Below are 20,266 nucleotides of genomic sequence, written 5' to 3'. Positions count from 1 at the left end.
TGTGTGTCTGTGTGTGTCTGTGTGTGTATCTGTGTGTGTGTGTCTGTGTGTGTGTGTCTGTGTCTGTGTGTGTCTGTGTCTGTGTGTGTCTGTGTGTGTCTGTGTGTCTGTGTGTGTCTGTGTGTTTGTGTCTGCGTGTGTCTGTGTCTGTGTGTTTGTGTCTCTGTGTATCTGTGTCTGTGTCTGTGTCCATCCATCTGTCCATCCTAAGGCTTGAACTGAAGGTCTGGGGACCATCCCTGAGCTGCTTTTGCTTAAGACTAGTGAGCCACAGCTTCAATTTTAGCTTTTTTGGTAGTTTATTGAAGATAACAGTCTCATGGACTTTCCTGCCTGGGCTGGGTTTCGAACTATGATCCTCAGATCTCAGCCTCCTGAGCAGCAAGGATTATAGGCACCTATCATGGGACTAACATCTTGCTGGCATGAACAGTTTTGTTCTGTTTGGGGTTTTTGTTTGTTTTATTTCGATTTTTGGGGTGGTACCAGGTTTTGAACTCAAGGCCTTGCACTTGCTTGATGGGGAACTCTACCAGTTAAGTCATTCAGAGCAATTATTTTTCAGATAGGAATTGATATTTTTGCCTAGTCAATCTTGGATTATGAACCTTCTACCTCTTCCTCCCACTTAGCAACCATGCTAGACTTGTTCTTTGAGACAGTATCTCCTAAAAATTTTCCTTAGGCTGCCCTGGTATTATAGGCATGAGCCACTTTACCAGGCCTGAGTTATACTCTTACTAGATAAATAGATTTTGATATTAATAATTTGCTCCCAAGAAGTCACTCTCAAACTTTCTGCTAGCCCAAAGGAGTTACTTCCACTGCAATTGGCTCAAGCTAGTCTCATCCTTATTGAATAACTCTCATCAAGACAGTTTTCCCCAAGAAATAGATGTATGTTTTTATAATCTGTCATGTCCCTTATTGCTGAAATGTACAATCTGAATTTCTTTCTCTCGCTGATCTTTTATTAGTTCATTTTTTTCCTTGCAGCGGCTTGAAGAGATTATGAAAAGAACCAGGAAGACAGAAGCTACAGACAAGGTATTGATATCACCAGTTTCCTAACTAGTTTTAATGGCTCTTAGGCTTTTCCTTCTGCCACTGTAAACCTTTATTTTTTTTTTTCTTTTTGGTAGAAAACCATCGATCAGCAAAATGGTGACATAGCCAAGGGAGTGCTCACTGGAAGAACAGGTATCTGTCTTTGAATTCAAGTCAGTGCAATGTAGCATTTTTGAGTTTTGACCCTGGAATAAGATATTCTTGGGCCAATAGGGAAGGGATGCACTCAGAGACTCGCTGGAGCCTAGGTGTCTGTCATCTGGTCCCCAAATATCCTCTTACATGGAATTCTCATTTCCTTTTGAGGGCTTTTTGTTGTTATTGTTGTCCATCATGGGCCTTGAACTAAGGACCTGGATACTGTCCTTGAACTTTTTTGCTCAGGGCTAGCAGTCTGCTACTTTGAGGTACAGATCTACTTCTAATTTTCTGGTGGTTAATTGGAAATAAGAGTCTCCTGGACTTTCCTGTCCAGATTGCTTCCTGCTCATGATCCTCAGATCTCAGCCTCCTGAGCAGCTAGGATTTCAGTGAGTGATCAGCACCTGGCTTGAGGGCTTTAAGTTGACACTTTAGGAACAATATTGGGGATTGAACTCAGAGCCTCATACTTGCTGGGCAGATACTCTACAACTTGAGTGTACTCCTCAATTGCTCTTTGTGGTTAGGTCCTGAGTTAATGCTGGCCAACCTGGACTACAAAAAGCTTGTAGTACTGCTACTACTACTACTACTTCCCTATGTTGCTGGAATGACAGGCATGCACCGCTGCATCCAGCAGAGATGAAGTCTCATGATTCTGGTGCCCTCCCCCGCACTCCCCAGCCTTGAGCCACAATCCTCTCATTTCTGTCTCCCTGGTATCTAGGATCTTTTGTGCCTGGCTAAGTTTATACATTTTGATGGCTTGCATTTATGGCATTGCTAAGGAAAAAAAAAAAGATGTAAACATTCCTTCTAACTGCAGAATAGAGGTAAAAATGTAAATTTATTGACATTTCACTGGAAGTTGGTCATCTACTCTAAACAGAGTTTACAGTAGATACAGTATATACTGAATACATGCAGTTTTCAGTATATGAACAGCATTATGGACTGACATTGGTGATCAGTCCATTGGTAGTTCGATGAATTTTAGTCAAATGTGGTTTAAATAAAAATGAAATCTACCTTAGTTTTAGGCTTCCAGCGCAGTCATTAATGATTAAATGCCCTTTTTGTGTGAGTACATCTCTCATACATTTTCTTGTCTGGTTTCTGTTGCAGCCTTTTGGGACAGAGGTTGCTTTCTCTAAGAGTCAGCAAGCATTTTGGGAGTTCTTCTGGGCACAGAGGATTCTATGTGAACAATACCAGTGGGGTCCCCCTCCAGGGCTGCTCAGGGTTAGTGACAGTCCAGGTCATTCGCTCCTAATCCTCCTTCATGACCCCACAAGGTCTTGATGGTTGGAACCAGAAGTGGATGCTAAATAACTCCTCATTTAATCTCCTCTTTTCCTTATCTACAATATCAGTATGAAAAAGAAAACTCCAGGGATACCTCCATCTCTTTATTGAGAAACACAAACCAGACATTCATGTCTCACTCCTGTAATCCTAGCTACTCTAGAGGCTGAGATCTAGAGGATCAAAGTTTGATACAAACCTGGGCAGAAAAGTCTGTGACTCTCATCTTCAAAATAACCAACAAAATTCTGGAGACATGGTTTAGCATCAGGCATGAGCAAGCAGTCTGCTGAGCAAGAGTGCAAAACCCGGGGCTGGGAAGGTGGCTCAGTGGTAGAGCGCTTGCCTTGCATGCCTGAGGCCTTGGGTTCGATTCCTCAGCACCACATAAGCAGAAAGAAAAAAGCCGGAAGTGGCGCTGTGCTCAAGTGATAGAGTGCTAGCCTTGAGCTGAAGAGCTGAGGGACAGCGCCCAGGCCCAGAGTTCAGGCCCCATGACTGGACCCAAAAAGAAAAAAAAAAAAAAAAGAGTGCAAAACCCTGAGTTCGAGCCCTAGTACCATCAAAAACGCAACAAGTGTCGAGTACCATAGAGGGCTGTATTTAAGAGCGAAAATAAATGATTTGTATGAAAGAACATTCCTTGTAAATTCTTTATTTTTCAAGGGTTACATATGATTGATCTTTGGTTTTATTTCCACTGAAGCTATTCTAGCTTTTGAGTATCCTGATTTCCTTTATGGTAGGATTTTCATGCTCTTTGCTAGATGCCCTAATTTTGTTTGTTAGGAGAACAGTCCAATGGCTGTGTATTCACTCCACCTTGCAGGGTTAACATGCTCTCTCTAAGGATGTTTGAATAGATACAGGACACACACTAAGAGCAGCCACCGCCACCCGTGAGTCATCACAGAGCCGTGACAGCTCTGGAGTCTTGCAGGAACCAGTGCTACAGCATTTCCCTGGACAGGCTCCCTCATGCTGTTCTTATTTCTCCCCTTCCTTCTAGTCCCCAGCTATTCTTTGAGTTACTATTGTACTCAGTGCAGCAGAGCCAAATGTGGGAGGGTAAACTTGTCAGGAGAGAGAACTCACGTTTATCAACATTCATCTAAATTTGACTCGGGTTAAAAGTGCTAAGAAGCCAGGCACTTGATGGTCTATGCCTGTATTCCTAGCTATGCAGGAAGCTGAGATTTAGAGGATGGTGATTCAAGGCCAGCCAGGCAGCAAAGTTCACTAGACTCTTATCTCCAAAATAACCTTCAAAATACAGGATTGGAGGCAAGTAAGAGTGCTAGCCAAAATGAATAAATAAATAAATTACTGAGAAGAGGCCTAAGGATTAACTATTCCTTTCTCCTTGTGTCACACATCTGCTTCAGTGCTGAATGGTGCCACTCGCTTTACAAAGAGAATCACGAGGCAGGTGGGCAAGGTCACAGGCCACTGGAAGTTAGTCCTCTAAGATATCACATGGTATCCACTTTGCAAATTTTGAGAGTTTGAAAACTACCCAAGTTGTCAGACTACTTATATATCTGGCATTTTTACCAAAATCATGCCAGGTTGTAAAGTCACTCTCTTGAAGTTATTTTGATCACTCATCAAGTTGCCACCGATCTCTCTTAATTCAGATCCCATCCAGATTTTAATCAATAGTGTTGGCTTACGTTAGACTCTAGCATTGAAGATTGAATAACAGAGTAGCACTTTGGGGCACAACACCTTGTGAGCCTCCATTTATAAAATCCCCATCATAGAACAGAGCAGAGTTTGTAAAGACACTTTTTGTCACTGTGTTAGTCTGTGATGGCTTGTTCTGAATCGCTCAGTAAAGGTGTTCATTCTCAGCTGGGCCAGTCAGCTTACTGCTACCTGCCTCCATGGCATTAATTTCAGTATGTACTTTGTGTTTGGAGTCAATGCAAGTGAAAATTTTATTCACATTTATCCTATCCCTTACAAATGTGCTCAGACTAAGACCCTACACATAACAGTACATTTAATTCTCACCATGGTCTAAGAGCTAGATACCTTTTATTATGAGGAAACGGAGGCACAGAGAATTTTCAGTGACTTGCCCGAAGTCCCAGACTGATGAGTTACAGAGGATTCTGGCTCCCAGGGGTGTGGGTTTGATGTAGCATTAGTAACAGTTTGCTTTCTCTTCTTTGCTATGTACAGAGGTATCTGCACTTCCGTGTCCGATGAACTCTCCAGGAAGTAGAGACTCAGCAGGCAGCCCACATGTAGGCATATCACGTCAATCAAAAGTGGCCCTGGAGGGGTGAGTTGGAAGAAGGGGCCTTTTACATTGTTCTGTGTTATAGGATCACCAGAAGTTCCTCTGCCAGCAGAATTTCAAGTTTTTAACATTGATTTATTTTTATTTAGGCTCATTCACTTTTGGTAGAACTATTTCTGGACTCTTGGAAAAGAGAAAGAAATACCTTTTCCCTTGAGTCTTGATGGGGAGGTTTTCAGTGACTATACAAATGACAGGAAGTAATTTTGTTCTTTTTTATTTTAGTTTTTTGTATTTCACCTGGTGTTGACCACATCTTCACTCTTTAATGGCGCATAACATTTGTATTTTAGATATGTATATTGGTAAAGTGAATCACAGATTTGTTCCACAATAAAAATAATTTAGACACTTATGATACATTACTATAGCAGAGTTTCTGATTAAAGAATTAAGTGGTAAAAGTCATACCTGTAATCCTAGTTACTGAAGAGGTTGGAGCTTACCTGGAGAATCGAAGTACAGAACCAGTTCAGCAAGAAAAGTCCACAAGACAAATATCCAGAAAAAGCTGAGTTGAAGGTGTGACTCAAATGGTAGAGCACCAGCCTAGCAAGCTTGAGGCCAACCCCAATAGTTGAAACCCCAGTGCCACAAAAAATTTTAGCAGATTTTCTGAGTCACTTGTATTTTTTTTTTACAAGTATAAATTTAAGCTTAAATTTTTGTATAGGTCTTACTCATCAATAAAGCCAAAACAATAAATCACAAATATAAGTAAAAATAAAACTACCAAACCAATAATGCTCAAGTTACTTTAGACAATGATATTTCTCTGAAATTAAAAGAACAGTATACACACAGCACTGGCTGATTCCTTTTACAGTTGGCATGCCTGTGTAACCTTGCCAATAGGAGTCCCTCACTCCTTTGTGTCTGTGTTGGACCTACTGTAAAACCTCATTCATACGTGTGTCATGATATCCCTGGCTTTTCCCTGCACCAGTGCACTGCAAAACCTCACTCATATGTGTCCTGATATTCCTGCACCAGTGCACTGTTTGTTTGCCCAGGTGGGTTAGTTCGTATTGTCATTTGTTCTTATCAAAGAGAAGTTAATACTACCTGATAGCAGTAAGCTCTGAGATGCAAATTCAGTATGAAGCACTGAAATCATCTGACTAATCCTTGCTTGGCAATAATCAGACTACAAGACTGTGCTTAATGGTAGAGTGCTTGCCTAGCATGCATGAAGCCCTGGGTTCGATTCCTTGGTACCACATAAACAGGAAAAGCCAGAAGTGGTACTGTGGCTCAAGTAGTAGAATGCTAGCTAGCCTTGAGCAAAAGAAGCTCAAGGACAGTGCTCAGGCCCTGAGTTCAAGCTCTAGGACTGTCCAAAAAAAAAAAAGAGACTACTCTTGATTTAAATATATATATGTGTGTACATATATATTAGCTTAAATTATATCGGGAGAGGGATTTCAATGTTACATCTCTACATATGATTAATAAATTTTTTATCTGAAGGAAAACATAATTTCTTAAACTCATATAGAGACTTAGACTCCAGTTTGAGGAACATTCTGATCTCCAGGACAGATACCTGCTGGGAATGTGTAATGTATCACACACGGCTGGCACTGGGAAGCCTAAGAGCTCCTACTACCCTTATTTTACAACTGGCCTCGATTTTATCCAGGTCTGTCTTAAAGAAATCTATTTCCAATTTGCATCACCCCAGTAGTAATGAGTACAGCAAAGGAAGAGCACAGAGAAATCCTTTCATGTTCTTACAGCTCCTCTGAGCTTTCAAAGTGAGGACCCATGGTTCCCTTCATAGTTCTGTGGAGTTATTTCTAGTCACTTTCTACTTACAAACTCCATATTCCTATTGTACTAACTATGTTACCAGGTCCAATCAGGAAGAGGAAAAAATGGATTTGACCTTGGAACATTTAAAGAATAACTATGATTTGGTATTAGAGTAATAAGAGATTGACTAGTAAGCAGTAAAAAAGACTCTATAAAGAATACGAATAGCAGATATAAGGGACAGTCATAACCCCTAAGCTGCAGTCCAGACCCTGTTGGAGAGAGGAGAAGTTGTTGTAGCCTCTTGCCAGACATTCCTCTGAAATTCCTAGAAAAGCTGTTCATTCTGTGGCGTCTCACCAGCAGTGCTCTGCAGTCCATGTGACCCAAAGGAGGGAGACTTGCTTGACATTGTGCCACAGGAGTCAGCTAGAACTAAGTAAGACTCCTTGTTACAGGGAGACCCTGCACCAAAAAACATCCTTACTTACTCCTTACCCTCCTCTTGAGCGAGAGCTCTGGGCCCCAGGGCTTCTCTGCCTCTCAGCCTTAGCACTGCAGTTCTTCAAGCCCTGAGTCCACTCTCCTTGCCCATCCCCCTCACCCACTAACAGAATTGAAGAGGGTGTGAGTTGTCAGATTGTTAACATGTAAAGTAGCTCCGATACCTATCTATGGAATGTATTAATATAATTATGAATACATTTTCAATCTACAATAAAGACAACATTTCATGAAACGAATACATTTTCGTTTGTAAACTGTGAAAATTATATTTGACATAAGGATACTGATGAACTATATGAATACATAACTTCTTTCTCTCCGGCTATGTTTGGGTTTTGAGAGGGTATTTGTGGAAGGAAGCTCCCATGGGACTGAGGGGAGGATTTCCTCATGGACAGGAAACTTGCTACAGAACAGGGAACAAAGGATACAGAGAGGGGGAGGGAGGGAGGGGGGAGGGGGGGGGGAGGAAGAGAGAGAGAGAGAGAGAGAGGGAGACATGTGAGTACCAGGGAAGGAGACAGAGACAAATATCAAAATGGGAACCGAGGAAATTGTGTTTCTCAGATCTTTCTGAATGACCTTGCACCCCCAGCTGAAAAGTTCTGTTCTAGAAGCTCTGATGGGGATAGAGGTTTCTGTCCTTCCCTCTTGGCAGTCCAGAAAACATTGTGTGCTTACTTTTAGTTTAGCCCCGGGGGACTTTTTCTTCAATACACAATCTCTCTTCTCTTAAATAAAGGGCTTTTAGTACAGTTAAAGTTTGACCTAGTCTTCCCCCCTCCCCCCCCAATACGAAGTCATCCTTGCTCTTAGTTTTACCTGTGGGTAAAGTCCATTAGTCACATAGAAGAGATGTATCCCTTTAAGTTTCTTGTCATAACATAGTTAATAAATGTCAGACACATTTTTGGGTTTTCCTGGGGTACTATGGATAGAACACACTAGGCAATTACTTTAACATTGAACTGTATCCCCAACTCAATGACTAATCAATGTCCTGGTTCTAATAAGCTATGTGGCACTGTCTCATTCCCACTGTGGTCCCAACCCCTCTTTTTCACTTCAGGTAAAATACACTGTCAACAATCTTATAGCTATCTTCAACCTCCACTGGATAGCCAAAGAACAGGAATACACTATCTGACACTGTTATCTAGGAAGACTGGCAGACCTAAAATGACCTCAGTTTCAGAGGTCACAGTGTCCCCAGAACATTTAATGATAGATCATCCAAGGCTTTCGACACAATTATTCCTCTAATTACTAACAAGAAAGAATGGGTGAGCCTGGAGGGGGAGATGAAGTCATCTCGTGACTCAAGTGGGGGGCAGAGTAGGTCACTGTTATTCTGACCTAACACATCTGGGCTTACAAGGTAACAGAAATTTAAGATCACCCAAAGAGACTTCTGGTCTCTTTGAAGACCCAGTCTTTTCATGGACCTTCTAATTCAATTCCCTTTCAATTGAGAACCAAACTCTCTGGCTACAGAAAGCCCATGGGTGAGTGTTGGGAAAGAACAAGAGGATGAGTGTGGTCAGCCAGGCATCCAGACTGGTGAGTGTTAGACACATGTGTGCACATCATGTAGGCTAGGATGATGCCAGGAAAGAGCAGGCAGCATTGTCACACTCTCAGCCTAAAAAGATTTGGGGTAGGTCTTGTCAGGTACACTTGTAATTCCAGAACTAGGAAAGCTAAGGAGGATGGTAGTCTTTGGTCAATCTGGACTATATTGTCAGACCCTTTTTTCAAAAAAGTTTGGTAGTTTGAAAGTATACAAATACAAAATGCTTTCAAACATAATCCAAAAGTTCTCTAATTCTTATTGAATAGGGAAAGCTATTTCTTCAAGGGGCGGGGGGGGGGGGGGGGCGGCGAGGGGAAAGCAATAGAAATTCAGGATATAGCCTAGTACCAGTGGCTCACACCTGTAATCCTAGCTACTCAGGAAGCTGAGATCTGAAGATCATGGTTCAAAGCCAGCCTGGGCAGGAAAGTTCATGAGACATCTCCAGTTAACCACTAAAAAACCAAGACTCTGACTCAAGTGGTAGAGCACTACTAGCCTTGTGCAAAAATGCTCAGAGACAGCACCCAAGCTCTAAGTTCAAACCCCAGGATCGGCACCAAAAAAAGAAAAGAAAATTGGGATGTTTATTAGCTCTATTTTATCATTTGGAAAGGCATGGAGAAAAGATATGACTGTATGGGTACTGGTGACTCACACCTGTAATCCTAGCTACTCAGGAGGCTGAAATCTGAAGATCATGGTTCAAAGCCTGCCTAGGCCGGAAAGGCTATGAGACTTATCTCTAATCAGCCACCTGAAAACTGGAAGTGGAGCTTTGGCTCAAAGTGGTAGAGTATTAGTCTTGAGCAAAAGGGCTCAGAGGCACCGCCTAGACCCTAAATTCAAGCCCCACAACTCACCAAAAAGAAAAAAAAAAGGATATGACTGATTTGCTTAAGTACAACCAGTTGGAATTATGGAGAGAGAGTACAGATAACTTCTGAGAATCGAGCGAATTGTGAAGCCTGAACAAATGTGTATTGCTGTAGTCTGGTAACATGAACGGTCAGATCAGTCTAGCACTTGTTCAATGGATAGCCACTGTTTTGTTGTGATGTAAAGCTTAGTGATATACATGCAGCACAAAACCCTGTCAGTAAGTCTGGAAAGAGGAACAATCCAAGAGAAACTGTAGTTAGGAAATTAAAGTTTTAATGACCAGTTAGAAGTACTCCAAAAATTAAGTCAGATATAATCACTAAGGATTAAGATAGAGCCAAAAGATTGCTTGCTTATACCTTTAATCCTAGTTACTGGGAAGGCTAAACTCTGAAAATCAGAGTTCAAAGCCAGGCTGGCTGGGCAGGAAAGCCCATAAAATCCTTATTTCTAGTTAACTACAAAAAGCCAGAAGTGGAGCTGTGGCTCAAGTTGGATTAGCCTTGAGCAAAAAAACTAAGGGAGAGTGCCTGGGCTCTGAGTTCAAGCCCTACCCTAGCACACGTGCGTGCATGTGCGCGTGCGCGCGCGCGCACACACACACACACACACAAATGGGGTCAAAGGCAGAAAGTAAATTTGGTCTTGAAGTGGGAGAAGGGATGGGTTAGGAGGGACGGGTGACAATGTTGTCAGACACCTTGTATTCATATAGTTTTGTAGAATGGGAACTTCTTGTACAACTACTTAATAATAATAATAAAAGTTTAAAAATTTTGGTCTTGAATAATGAATTATGAACTATGCAGAGAGAGAGAGACCTTATTTTAAGAGACTGAGACCTTTGGGCAGATCTACAATTAGAATAACTATGACCAGAAACAAGAAATCATACGTTTAGATTAAGGTGTTGCTGTGTGTGCCTACAGTCACAGCTACTTGGAAAACTGAGGCAAAAGAATCATTTGAAGCCAGCCTGGACAACGTAACAAAATGATCTCTCTCAAAAAAAATTACTTTATCCTTGACCATCTCTCTGTAGTAGCTATGTGATTTGGTACAAATTGTTTAATTTTCCACTTTTAATTAGGAGAGTCTCACCTTTGAAGTCCCTGGTAAGTGCTACTACTCTATTTTGGATCACACCCAAAATTTCTAGGCAAGTACTCTAATACCAGGGACATGGTTTGCTTTGATATTTTGTTTTGTTTTGTTTTTGTTTTTGGGTCCGGTCATGGGGCCTGAACTCTGGGCCTGGGCGCTGTCCCTCAGCTCTTCAGCCTAGCGCTCTACCTCTTGAGCCACAGCGCCACTTCTGGCTTTTTTCTTTTTGCTTATGTGGTGCTGAGGAATCGAACCCAGGGCCTCTGGCACGCAAGGCAAGCGCTCTACCACTGAGCCACCTTCCCAGCCCCTGCTTTGATATTTTTGAGACAGTCTTGCCATGTAGGTAGGCCTGGCTTGCTATCCTCCTGCCTCATATGCTAGGATGAAACAGTGTTTGGTTTTATAACCAAATGAGCAGTTTATAATCATTTAAGATACAAATATATCACAGTTCACCATTTTGCTAGTAAAGTCAGACTATTATAAATTTGGGAAACTATTTTATATCAGTTTTTGGTTTTTCTGAAAATGTGCTTCCCAGTTTTAATGTTGACTTGTAAATTATTTTTTCTTTTTTGAATTTCACAGTACTCCCAATTTGGAAAAACAACCCAATGAAAATGGAGTATCTGTTCAGAATGAATCTTTTGAAGAAATTATAAATTTGCCCATTGGATCCAAACCATCCAGATTAGATGTCCCCAGCAGTGAGAGCCCAGAAATTCCTCTTAATCCAATTTTGGCCTTTGATGATGAAGGGACACTTGGAACCCTACCTCAGGTAGATGGTGTGCAAACACAACAGACCGCAGGTAAGCTTGCCTGGAATTCTCTTCTGGAATCCTCAAAAATATGTGACTCATAAGAGGAAATGCATGGTTGCTTTGTCCCTCAAAAGAACAAGTGGAAAAATGACACATGGATCTTAGAAGTTGACTTCAGAGTTACATTGGGCAACTCACACTAGGGCCTCTCCTGTTCTCTGCTCAGGGCAGAAATTTAGTTTGTAACAACCAGCAGGTGTTGAAGGGCAGAACTCAGTACCCAGCATCAAGCGCTGTCAGAATGTTTCATGATCAGACCAGATGCCTCCCCTTAACTTGTAAGCCATTGCAATTGTGCCGCCATTATCTTTTAAAAATGTAATGTGATGGAAAGTTATGATTAGGCAAGAAGAAAAATACTACAAACGAAAACCACCCATGACCCTTGTCAAATGGCTGTAGCTGTTGAAACTGCCTAGGACTCACCTGTGGCCTGAAGTGTTTGTGCTGAAAGAACAGAAGCTTTATAGAACCATCCAAAAAATAAAGAGGAACATCAAATATTGCAGTCCTGCCAGTGTCGGGAATAGGTGAGGTAATTCCAGTTGGAATTGTGGAATTCTCTCCAACAGATCATGTTCATATTGATCAGTATGTCTTTACACCATTATAAAGAGAACCAGCCCATGGCAGGGTCTGGAAATGGAGTTGGCACACAATTATTTATGAACAGTTGTTTTACCTTTTGGATCCCATCTGTGAGCCTATAATAAATATACCTTGAATGAAGTGGAAGAGCCAATGTTGAACCACCCTCCAAATGTAGCTGATCTTTTCTCATCTGGTGCAGTGACTGAGAGTAGGATTTCCCTTTAGTGAAGTCCACCTTCAAGGCTGGGAAAGGAGGTCAGAAAGTTCCTCCCTGGTCTGGCTTTCTAATAACTATGCCTTTAAGAACAATCTGATTATATTGGTAGAAAGAAGCACAGTGCAATTTCCTGTTTCTGTCATGTTTCAGATTCAAAGAACTTCCACTTTTTTTTTTTTTTTTTGCTTCACTTTCCAGGTCTAAAATCAGCTTTTATATTATCTGACATTTCATTCTCACTGTTCCCACCCTTCCACACCTGGCCTAGGAAATGTAGTCCAGCCTGTAACCTTCAATGGTATAAAGATTCTTTGTGAGTTCAGGACAATAAGTAAACATTTATTTAATTGCTAACGTGGCTTTGGAGCCCTAAACATCTGGTACTGAGGATATAAGGCAAACGAATGTACTTTTCTTGGAGGTAAGGGGAGTTACAGATGTATACAGTTTATAAAAGTAACTGATATTGCATACATTGAAGTGTTTTCCTATTGTTATTGCAACTGAATCCCAGTAAAATTGTAACTTACAGCCATGGTACTGTTTAAAAAAGATTTTAGATGAATGTCCCATTAATGTGTTCTTTTTTGTCTCCACATATAGAAGTTGTATGAGCATTTCTTCTGAAGAACCAAAGCAGAAATTTAATAAGAGTTTCTATGATTAATGGAATTCCTTTCATGCTACAAAGGAGCATCCCCCATCTCCAGTTTTTCTAAAGATTTCTTGACCATCATTTTGAAAAGACTGATTAAAACCAGCTAAAGACAACAGACTGGATAGCTTTTCTAATAATTTCCACCAACAGAAAGAAAGAAATGGTCCTTTATTCTTCAATACTTTTTCCAGTGTGCTCCTTCTTAGCAAATCAATATTTTTCTGCATTCTTTACAAGACAAGAACATTTAGCTATCAAAGAAATGTGCTCACTAGGTGTGGTTTTTTTCACACAGGTATTTTGGTCTTAAAACCTTAACAAATAAAATTGGCAAAAAAAAAAAAATTGACCTTTTACGATATATTACTTGAAAAGTAAGTACCTCTTTGCTCTACAAGTAGAGTAAATATGGGAGGTGTTTAAATTAAACTTGTTTAAATATTATTTCAAAGAGCTCTCTTTGTAGAGGCCAGCTATAGGCTGATCAGCAGTTTCTTGTAATGCAGGCACTTGTACATGGACATTCTTCAACCCAGTTGTCATATTCTTCTTGCAACTCCCTTTACAAAAATGTACTACCAAGTTTGAAGATGTGAGAAATCGAAATACCTTATTTTTTTTCAGGGCAAGAAAATAATTAACTGTCTTAACTAATGTATTTATAACATTTTTCCAAAGAAATCCAATAAATTAGAACAGTGCAACAACATTAAAGTTTTGCTTTCTTAGATGCACTCCTGCTGACGTTCCCATGAGAGAATGTTGCTGAAGATTCAGGTCTATTTCTGATGTTTGTATATTGCTGCTGTCCCTGATGTTTCTGGTTGGGGGGTGGCGGGGGAGAGACTTATCTTTGCCTTACTGGATCAAAAATTATGTGGGGTTGGGGGGAATAAAGATTTCATATTTCTTTAAAAACAATGGTTTTGCTCGTTTCAGAGCAATAAAAAATACAATGAAGTGGTGACTGTGTGGCACACAGGCCGAGGACCTTCCTGGCTGCTCTTGCTCTGTGTGCATCGGTCAGTGTTTTTCGCTCTGTATTGTTTTTCTTCCCTTTTGCTGTTGAGCCTCGCTGTACTTACTACCTTGCACTTTCATTTGCTAATACAAATTCTATATTATTTTCCTACCAAGAGACAACTAATGACTAAACATTGCAACAGAGAGAATGCTGAGGGAACACATTTTTTGTGAACTCTTTAAGATAAATTTATACCACTTATAATGTGTTAGTTTTATACAAAGAGCAGTTGGTTAACTTACCAGATTGAATGAGAGACTATTCATCTACTGGATTATTTCTCTTAAATCCAAACATATGATCTTTAGCGGTAGCTTGTACTTTGTGGATTATTTTTCCCTATTTTTGGCTGTCCGTGTATGCATAGTCATTAAAAAATTGTTTTACAACATTGTTTTGTTTAAACCGACCTACTATAAAACACCAATAAAATGTTTGACATAATTTTAGGATTCTTGTATGTTGTGACTTGACTCAAATTGATTCTCTCTCTTTTTTCTTTTCTTCTTTTTCTTTTTGGTGCATCTACTGGGGCCTGAACTAAAGACCTCATGCTCATGCTTAACTTTTTCCACTCAGTGCTGGTGCTCTTACCATTTGAGCTATACCTCCACTGCCAGCTACTGTCTCTGGTTAATTGGAGATAAGAATCTCTCAGATTTATCTGCCCAAGCTGGCTTTGAACTGTGATTCTCAGATCTTAGTCTCCTGAATAGCTAGCCTTTTTTTTTTTTTTTTTTAAGAGCTAGGCATTGGATCCAGGACCTTGTAAGTGCTCCCAGCAACATGGATGATTCCTGAGCTTTTAAATTGCCTTTCATTTAGCCTCTATGATACCAAAACTGAATGAGACAACCAAAGGAAATTACAGACCAATTTTTTTTCACTGAAAGCAGTTTTTTTTAATGTTTTTTTATTGTAAAAATACTGTACAGAGGGGTTACAGTTACATGAGTAAGGTAATGAGTACATTTCCTAATGAATTGTACATTGTTACCTCTTCCTTTGTTTTTCCCCTACCATCCCTTCCCTCCCCAACTCCTCCCCCACCCCCAAGTTGTAAAGTTCATTTTCAACATAGTGTCTTGTACAGCTCGTTGTTTTACAATGGATCACCTGAAAAAATAGGAACACTTCATGAGTTTGTGTGTTATCCTTGCGCAGGGCCATGCTAATCTCTGTATCATTCCAATTTTAGTATATGTGCTGCCAAAGCGAGCACCAGACCAGTTTTCTTGATTGCACATAGATGCAAAAATTCTCAGTAAAATATTTATGAAGTAAATTAAAGAACATGTTTAAAAAAAATACAATGATCAAATCGGTTTCATTCAAGAGGTGCAAGTTTGATTCAACGTAGGAAAATCAGTGGTTACTTGAGGCACAAATGCACAGAAATCATGATGATTTCAATGGATGCAGAAAATTTGACAAAATTCAACGTACTTTCATGATGAAAAAAAATCCCTGAAAAAAGACTATAGAAGGAACCTACCTCAACATAGGAAAGGCTGTATATGACCAACGTAGAGTTAACATTGTGCTATTTGAGAAATCTGAAAGTACTGAACTGTACAGAGTCAGGACTGGGGCAACAAGTGTCTACTCCGTTCTTACTCCAAGAGACAGCCTACAGAACGGGAGAAAATCTTCCCAGCTATTCATTGGACAGAAAAGCCTTGTGAGGTCCAGAGCAGAGAGCTTACACAGATGCAAACAGTCACTGCAGGTGACTAAGGAGTGCACCCCCAGCTGTAGTGTAGCACTACTCCCATAGCTGAGTGGGGAAGCAGTCCAGGCATCCCCAAGCAGACAAGAAAAGTGGGGAGATGCATGGAAATGGAGATTGTCACGTTAAGTGATAGAAGCCAGTCCTGTAGAATATTAACATAGTGGACACAGTCACAGCGTTGAGGCATGGTGGTGTCAGAATATATAGTTGGCCTGGCATGGTAGCACAACCTTATCATTTCAACTACACAAGAAAATATTTCTATCTGACTAAAAAATACCAGTTGGGGGCATTATAGGCACAGATGACTAACCAATTGTCTCATACATAGTTAATGTATGCCAAATTTAAATGCTCTGAACGTCTATGCAGCCCTGTGCCCTACCATCTTGTACTATGTCTATTTATAGATGATTAAACCCTTACAAAAGAATTTGGAAAAAAAATTTGGAGTTCTCCCCTCCCTCCCTCCCTTCCTTCCTTCTTTCCTTCTTTTCCTTGTCCTAGTACTGGGGCTTAAACTCAGACCCTGGCCACTATTGCATAGCTTTTCACACATGGCTGGTCCTCTATCACTTGAGCCACACCTACACTTCCAGCTTTTTGATGGTTAATTGGAGATCAGAATATCATGCTTTTTCCTACCCAGACTGGCTTCGAAACTTGATCCTACTATCTCAGCCTCCTGAGTAGCAAGGGTTAAGACATGAGCCACAGGTGTCCAGCTATTCTTTTTGACATAGGAAATAGGAATGGAGAAAGTATGACATTAGAATGAGGGTTTAATCCCTAGAAACTGCCAGAGATGCCTGTGTGCTGACCCTCTCCCACTCAGGTCGCAAATCATGCCTTTGTTGGTTTTTGTTTTTTAAACATTCCCCCAAATCTTTTTACTCTTCTCAGTCTCTCTGTCATTGCTTTCATTCGGCTCTCTTCATCTTTGACATGTTTTATTATGGGGTGAACTGTGTTTCTTGACAATTTTATCCATGATGCCTATGACTGTGACCTCACTAGGAATAAGGTCTCTGCAATGCCTATGAGTCTCTGATCATAAAAGAATATTTATCGAAACAAACTCCAGGAAATGGAAACAAAAAGTTTTTTTCTTTGTTGTTTTTTTTTCCTTTTTGTCTTGTTTGTTCATTTATCTGTCTTTGGGAGGGTAGGGGGGTCAAAAATGGAGGGGGAAAGGCTGAACAAATGCAGCAGTGGTACTCACTAGACACTATGTGAGAAATGAACTATATAATTTGGTTGGGGATTGGAGGGAAAAACTAGAAGTGAGTGAGGGGACACCGTCTTAAAAAAAGTATTCATTACCTGTCTTATGTAACTAAAACCCCTCTGTACATCACATTTATAATTACAATTAAAAAAATTAAGGTCTCTGCAGTTGGAACTAAACCAGGATTGAAGTCATGATTGTTATCTTTAGGAAAAGAGGGAAAACTGGGCAGACTTCAGGAAGGCCAAGTGAAGGCAAACAGATTAGAGTAGTGCAGTTGCAAGCCAGTTAACGCCAAGCATTGATACCACCCTCTAAAGCTTGGAAGAGACAAAGAATCTATCTAGAGTCGCGGAGGTAGCAGGGCTCTGCCAACACCATGATTTTGGACTTCTTGCCTCCTCTAGAACCCTGAAACAGTAAGTTCCTGTTGTTTGAAGCCAGCTGGTATGTGGTCCTGGAAAGATGTTACAACAGCCCTAGAAAACTAAATCAACAGTTTGAAACTAATATCTGCCACCATGGGCTGCCATTGTTCATGTAGCCTAAATGGAAAGTTTTATATCATTTTCAAAATGACTCTCCAAGTAATTACAGCACTCAGAAAGCTGAGCAATAGACTTGTATTCCAGGCAAGCCTGGGTTACACAGTGAGACCCTGTTTCCAAAAAAAAAAAGCCAAAATGACAACAAAAACCCAAATGTGCACATTTGAGATGATCTCTGGTCCTTCTGTTTGCCATTGATTAAGAATATAATGACAGTTGGACAGTGGTGGTTTGTGGTATAGCTTCTCAGGAGGCTGAGATCTGAGTTTCATGGTTCAAAACCAGCTTGGGCAGAAAAAAAATCCATGAAACCCTTATCTCCAATTAACCACCAAAAAGCCAGAAATGGAGCTATGGCTCAAGTAGTACAGCATTGGCCAAACAAAGTCAGGGACAGCGCCCAGGGATACATTCACACACAGTATACTATATATACAAGTATGTATATATGTATATCTAAACATAGTTGAAGGATTCTATTCACAGCTATGATACAACCATCAATAAGTTAAACAGTAAGAAAGTTGCCTACCTGTTCAAGTCCTTATGTAGAACATGTCCAGATAGATCACTTATATGCATTAACTAACAGACCAGCAACTAAGCAACCTCACTCAGGGCCACACAGCTATTAAGGGAAAGTACAGGCTGTGAAGTCAGGCTCACCTCAGGCTTGGCTAGGACTCTGCCACTCTGCTACGCTAGTTTATAGAAAGGCCTAATTGCTCTGGATGGATGAACTAACTCCAGCTCTCACTGAGGTTCTATAGGATCATTGCCGAGCTGCTCTTCTGGGGCCTGCCTCATTTGATGTGGAGGTGAAGGTGGACCTGTTTTATATTTTAACAGTTGTCCTGATTGGTTCTTAGAATCCTTAGTCGCTGTGACCATGTGTATATGTGAAGCCTTCACCAGGGTTAATGTTAGAGTGCCATATTGATCTCTCACCTGGTATTTTAACTGGTGTGCCAGCTATGTGTTGGCCTGTAACAACACTCCTGGAGTTGAAACATCAGAGCTGGTGTCTTATGAAGGAAGCAGGAAGTGGTCATTTCCATGGCTTAGCAGCAAGGACCAGGCACCTCTGGCCCCTGCCTGAGATGTCCTCTGTTAGGCCAGTCCTCTTGGGACAAGCATTAACAGTACCCCCCTTTTACTTCTCAAAGGGCCTCTGTTGGCATACAGATTGTATCTTCAGGCTGCTGGAGCCCTTTCCCGGTTCCCATAGGCAGCCTGTCTCCTATGCACTCTGAGATTTGTCCCCATCTCTAGTCAGCAGATCTCTGGCCAGACCATGCGCACTTTGTCCCCAAGACTTAAAAGAACCACCAGACCGTGAGAGCCATTTGTAGTCTCATTAAATACCAGCAGAAGGCTGCCTCTGTACACTGAGGTAGTTCCATGTATTCTTACTATATATATATTTATGTGTGACAGACAGAGACTATTCTTGATAGCATAATCTCAAACCCACCACTTTCCTTGTCAATGTAGTGTGTGTGTGTGTGTGTGTGTGTGTGTGTGACTGAAAGGCCACAGTTATGCTGAGAGCTCCTCTCCCTCCCTCTTATGATCACTGGACTCTGAAATACAATTCTCTGTAATCCTGTGCTCAGACTGGGTTCTCAGTCTGCTCCCTGGTCTGCTCTTAACAATGACATCATCATTTACTCTCCAGATGGAAGCGACAGGGGTTGCCATGGCAAAGCAAACAGGCTTTGCAAGCCTGAGGTTTTCTATGCAAGTGAATATGTTCTCGGAGTGTTTGTTTTTCAGAGATGAGACCATCAGACTGTCTGACAGCCTGGAAATAACAATACAATAGAGAAGTCCAGACAACATGACAAGATGATGAAAACCATACATCAATACAATAAGGCCACAAAAACAGGCCACCAGAATCTTACTATGGCTGTTTGTTGTTGGTACTGGGGCTTTGAATTAAGGGCCTTCTGCCCTTCCTTAGCGTTTTCTGCTCAAAGCTGGTGTCCTACCACTTGAGCCACACATCCACTTCCAGCTTTTTGCTAGTTCATGAGAGATGAGAGTCTGCCTATGCTGACTTTGGGCCAGGACCTTCAGATTTCAGTCTGCTCAGTAGTTAAGATGATAGCTGTAAGCCATTGGCACCTGACGTTAACTAATATGCTTCTTAAGGCCTAAAAATGCAAATGTTTGATTACATACATATTTTTCAATTTTGGACACAAGCTCTACTGATAACTTTGGACTCTGATGAAGAATGTGATTTTTCCTTCTGGTCCTTATCCCCATTTTATTTTTCTGTTAAAACATGACAAGAACCATTTAAGCTATTACAATATCTACAATCATATGAATAATACCAGTCACTTATTAAGGACCTGCTGTGTGTGAGACTCAGGATTCTATGAACATCCTTCTTCTGAATCCTAACAGCTGATAGAGATAATTACATCATTTCTCTTTTAGAGATATGGAAATGGAGAATTTGAGGGAACCAAACAAGATTAGTGATGGCCCTGAGATTTGAACCCATATAACCTCTTCTAAACAAATCGACTCTATAACTAATATTCACTTTTTGTGCATGTCATTTGAGGGATGGATTGGAAAGAACATGAAAATAATGTTTATTTTATTGATTTGAGAACTAAGGTGCCCACGAGACCTCATGCCTGTGCTCACCTCAGCCCTGAGATAATGTGACAAATAAAGCCAGCACATAAAATCAAGTCGTAGGCTATAAATATTAACTTGAGTCTCCATTTTGTTCTCTTCTGCTGTTCCCATGGAGACGTAGCTCCTCAATTTCTCTG

At 40.8% G+C, this 20,266-nt stretch overlaps 1 protein-coding gene and 1 non-coding gene across 4 annotated transcripts in view; one reads left to right on the top strand and one right to left on the bottom strand.

Moving 5' to 3' along the window:
• Positions 1-14,409, top strand: part of Map7 (microtubule associated protein 7) — a 151,538-nt gene extending 137,129 nt beyond the window's left edge. For all 3 annotated transcript variants that reach the window (XM_042694283.1, XM_042692958.1, XM_042693607.1), the window contains 5 exons: positions 997-1,047; positions 1,143-1,200; positions 4,702-4,804; positions 11,235-11,458; positions 12,882-14,409. In XM_042694283.1, the coding sequence (XP_042550217.1) occupies positions 997-1,047; positions 1,143-1,200; positions 4,702-4,804; positions 11,235-11,458; positions 12,882-12,892 (447 nt within the window). In that variant the 3' untranslated portion in view covers positions 12,893-14,409. The remainder of the gene's footprint in view (positions 1-996; positions 1,048-1,142; positions 1,201-4,701; positions 4,805-11,234; positions 11,459-12,881) is intronic.
• Positions 14,410-15,079: 670 nt separating this feature from the next.
• Positions 15,080-15,182, bottom strand: LOC122103446. Its single transcript, XR_006146758.1, has one exon. It is a non-coding gene; the product is annotated as a U6 spliceosomal RNA (small nuclear RNA).
• Positions 15,183-20,266: the final 5,084 nt, after the last annotated feature.

The sequence above is a fragment of the Dipodomys spectabilis genome, unplaced genomic scaffold (assembly GCF_019054845.1).
Source record: "Dipodomys spectabilis isolate Male_0828 unplaced genomic scaffold, ASM1905484v1 ptg000001l, whole genome shotgun sequence".
NCBI lineage: Eukaryota > Metazoa > Chordata > Mammalia > Rodentia > Heteromyidae > Dipodomys > Dipodomys spectabilis.
Note: the sequence above shows the minus strand (reverse complement) of the source record. Positions and strands in the feature narration are given on the sequence as shown.